Source organism: Quercus suber, unplaced genomic scaffold, assembly GCF_002906115.3.
Source record: "Quercus suber isolate HL8 unplaced genomic scaffold, Cork oak 2.0 scaffold_32, whole genome shotgun sequence".
NCBI lineage: Eukaryota > Viridiplantae > Streptophyta > Magnoliopsida > Fagales > Fagaceae > Quercus > Quercus suber.
In genome coordinates this window covers 533,020-537,104 of record NW_027069497.1, presented here as the reverse complement: position 1 = coordinate 537,104, position 4,085 = coordinate 533,020, and the positions used below count along the sequence as shown (strand labels likewise).

The 4,085-nt window shown below is 34.4% G+C and overlaps 1 protein-coding gene across 1 annotated transcript; it reads left to right on the top strand.

Moving 5' to 3' along the window:
* The first annotated feature begins 642 nt into the window (after nt 1–642).
* LOC111985418 (preprotein translocase subunit SCY2, chloroplastic) lies at nt 643–4,085 on the top strand. The gene is made up of 6 exons (XM_065770493.1): nt 643–801; nt 2,090–2,611; nt 2,831–2,919; nt 3,035–3,114; nt 3,233–3,322; nt 3,816–4,085. The coding sequence occupies exons 1-6, from the start codon at nt 729–731 to the stop codon at nt 4,000–4,002; spliced, it is 1,041 nt and encodes a 346-aa protein (XP_065626565.1). The 5' UTR covers nt 643–728; the 3' UTR covers nt 4,003–4,085.

The window sequence follows — 4,085 nt, the reverse complement described above, 5'->3', positions numbered from 1 at the left end:
TTTTTTTTTTTTTTCTTTTTTCTCTGGGTTCTTCTCATTCTGTGTTTTTTTTTTTTTTTTTCTCCGGGTTGTTCTCTGTTATGGTTCCTCTCTTATTTGCTTATATTTGTTTGGAAATCGAGTCTAAGATACTCGATTTCCATGTGGTCACCACGTGAAAAAATATGCCACATCAAATATGATTAGGCCATAAAAATCGAGTCTTAAAGACTCGAGTTATGTGCCAAAATCGAGTTTTTGAAACTCGAGGTGCTAAAAAAAAATATAGTTTGAAAACGTTGACAACTAATTATATTGTTAAGATTTTATGGTTAGTTACCCATTTCGTCCTGCCATCTTCACATAAAACAACCTCTTGTTATTTTCGAACGAATTTGAGGATTCCTTACTTCTCTCAAAGAGATTAAATTCGGTCCAGTCGGTCTTCTCTAATGATAGAATGACACGTAAGCAGTTTTACAGGAAAATAAATACAACCTATCGCACGTAATGACAGCTAGTGTGACAAAATCAGACTTAAATCTCGTTATAGCTGATTGTTGGTGTGGTAGGTTTTATTATATTTTTGGTAAAGTTGCTGACATGGCATTCTCTCATTTGACAGTGTAAACCCTTTGTTTAGGCCAAGGCCAAGACCGACCGGACCAATTAACTCTCTACTTCAAAAGAAGGTAGTCTAGTTTTTTTCGAACTCGAAGAAGAAGGTGTGTGTTTGTACTTTGTTCCTCATGGAGGCAACTCTTCTCAGCTCGCACCACTTCCATACTCAACTCTTTCCCATAAAACCCACCAAAATCCCAGGTCAGTTTTTGCTTTTTTATGTTCATTTGCGTTTGTTTCCTGATAAAACCAAAGGAAAAGCAAAGTTAAAGTAAGCGAAAGCAAAGAAAAGAACGGAAAAGTCTATAAATTTGTTTCTTTCATTTTGTTTATTGGACTTGATTATCATTTTTTTTTTCATAACAAACCCAGAGGGTGTCATTCTTTAGATGCAATTTCTTAAATTTTATTTGGCTTAGTGCTTTTTTTCTTTGGCGTGCCATGTGGGAATTTTGCTTCTTTGTGTTTTGTGTGTGTGGTGATTTTGGTCCAAGAAAAAGTTTTTCTTTTGGATGGTTATTGTTGGGGTTTGCTAAATTTTCAGTTTATGAGTTACTTGCATTGGTTTAGCCAAGGTTGATAATATATAGCGGTGTGTGTTTGTGTTATAGTTTTGAAGAATTTTTTTTTTTGATAAGTAACGTAAGAAATATGGGAGAATTATTAGGATTGTGGATTTGGTTAGTATGAGAATTGTTTCTGTGTATTATCTATTAGAATAATGTGATTAAGCTGTATGTGGCCTAAAAGATTGTTACTTTAATTACAATTGTTATTTTATTTTTGTATATTTGAAGATGTAACTTTCATTGACATGGAGGAGAGACCTTAAGTACAGAGAGTGTGTACGCAAAGCTCTCCTAAAGAATTACATTGTATAAGGTTATTATGAGAAAAATTGTTGCTGTGTTGAATTTTGATTGTGTTCAGAATTGCATGCTGGAGTTGATTTCTGTGCCAAATAGTGTTTCATCTTTGTGAACATTAGATGGATATGGGGCAAAATCCCAACATGGGACATTTCACACTAGAGCCATTCGTTTTTATATTTTTCATAATATGAATGACGGGGTTTATTGATAATCGTTCATTGTGGGTTGTGTGAATTCGCTAGAAGAGTTATACTTAGTCTAGCTCCAGATTAACATTTCTGTCTCTTTTAATTGGTCTTCCTCTTCAAAATTGTAAAATTATAAGGAATCAAAAGGGCACATTTAGACATTGGAGTCATTGATTGAAGTTGTGTTACTTTTGGAAGCTTGAGGTCAGCAATCTTTTGTCATCCTCATCTGTCGGGTTGGAAAACCTTTTCTGGAGGTCTCTCTCTTGTAGTGTTTTGCTTCATATAATTAACATGCTCTATCATTTGCTATATCACCAATTGGCTTCACAGTGAATAATAGTATAGCTTCCTGGATGACTTTGTTATACCGAATACAGATATATTTGTATCTGGACTTATTGTGCAACTATTACATCTTAATTACAGGTGGACACGCGGAACGTGGTCTGCAATTTTGTAATCCACTGTTTGCCAAAACCCAAGTTACCTTTAAGAGAAATCCTTTGGAATCCCATAGGAGGCATTTCCTGTTGCAAAACAAGCCTTTCTTCTCCAAAGTAAACAAAAAATTCTGTGTTAATTTCTCAGATCAGCTCCGAAGTGACTATGTGAATGTTGATGCTACATCTACAGCATCTCAAAATTTTAATGCTGTACCTCTGAAGCCTGATGATGGGGCAGATACTCTTAGTTTGCTTGAGATTAATAACTCTAAGACTGTACAGCACATACCCAAAATGTTTAAAAATAGGTTTCTAGATTTTGTACGGCTGAGTTCTGTCCTGAATAATGCTGCTGAATCATTTTTCAAGAGCGAGATACGTCGTAGGTTATTTGTGACAGCTGTACTAATTATAATTAGTCGTGTTGGATATTTCATTCCTTTACCTGGATTTGATAGAAGATTGGTACCTCAAGATTACCTCAGCTTTGTCTCAGGCTCTGTTGGTAAGTTACAAAAAAGAAAAAAAAGAAAACTGTGTACATATATGTATTTATATATGTTTATGATGTCCATATGACTATCCCTATACTGTTTAACACCTATATGATTTGTCTGCCATGAATGAACAAAAACTTGTTTTTGCAACCATGGAAATTCAATGCCTTCATTTATTATAACTTCAATTTATACATGTGTATAATTATTAATGTTGCTTCTGGCAGATGAACTTGGTGATTTCACTGGAGAGCTTAAGTTGTCACTTTTTCAGCTTGGGATCAGTCCTCAGATAATAGCATCAATTATCATGCAGGTTGCTGCATTTCTTCTGCCATGATACACAAATGAGCTGAATTCTTATTTTATAGGCTCTCTATTAGATATATGCTATTCAATATCTGTGCTGAATTTATGAACTCGATGTACAGGTACTCTGTCATGTAGTTCCCTCCTTAGTAAAGCTACGGAAGGAAGGCTTAGATGGCCATGAGAAGATTAAGAGTTATATGTGTGTCTAGTTATTCTTCTCAAGCAGTGAGCGAGTCTTTGCTACGCAATTTTGTAGTGTTTGTTTCGTAAATGTATTTTGAAGATTCCCAACCCTATGAATGTCTCTTCCATTTCAGATGGTGGATGTCTCTTGGCTTCGCAATATTGGAGGCTGTGATAGTTGCTTGCTACTCACTTCAATATTCAATTTACGCAGCTAGTCATAGGTAATTTGCTGGGAAGAAATCATTTTCAAAAATGTTCTAAGATTTCAATTTCCTTTCACAAGGTGGAAGTAAAATGCTCTATAGATGATTTGACAATACATTTTCTCTCTGATATCAAAGATGTTGGGTTGCATTATCCACTACTGCACCTAGCATGTCTTAATCTTTGTTTTTTACTATATAATATTCTTCTTTCTAATTGATGGTTGGTATCTATGCTATATTCAATGCACGCAATCCTCAAACTATAGCATGTGTATTAATTTTGGTTACAGTTAGGTGATCATGATACCATAGTAACAAGATGATTATATTTTGATTTTTATTTTTGCTTACAAGTGGGGGGGGGGGGGGATTTTAACCCAATTTCTCCACCATAAAAAAAATGGGCTGTGCCACTGAGCCAGAAGGTTCTGGGCCAAGATTATCATTTATTTCTTTATTTTTTGAAAGAGATTTTCTTTTAGGGCTTACAATTTTATGGATTTGGCAGGGTCAAGCATGTGATGGTAACGGCTCTTTTATTGGTCTGTGGTGCAATGACTACGACATGGATCTGTGATACCATATCAGAATCTGGATTTGGTAGTATTCTTGACATATTAGTTTGCATTTTTATTGTATTTCTTATACTTCTCTTGTCATTATTTATTCACACTATATTTGTGGATAAATCTTAATTTTCCTGTAAAGAAAACAACCAATGAAAAATTTTTATTCTTTTTTTTTTGATAAGTAACGAAAATTTTATTAAAAGATGAAA

Coding starts and splice junctions, on each gene's coding strand:
- LOC111985418 (XM_065770493.1), top strand. CDS start 729: ATGGAGGCAACTCTTCTCAGCTCGCACCACTTCCATACTCAACTCTTT. Junction 802..2,089: donor AAAACCCACCAAAATCCCAG/GTCAGTTTTTGC, acceptor TCTTAATTACAG/GTGGACACGCGGAACGTGGT. Junction 2,612..2,830: donor CTTTGTCTCAGGCTCTGTTG/GTAAGTTACAAA, acceptor TGCTTCTGGCAG/ATGAACTTGGTGATTTCACT.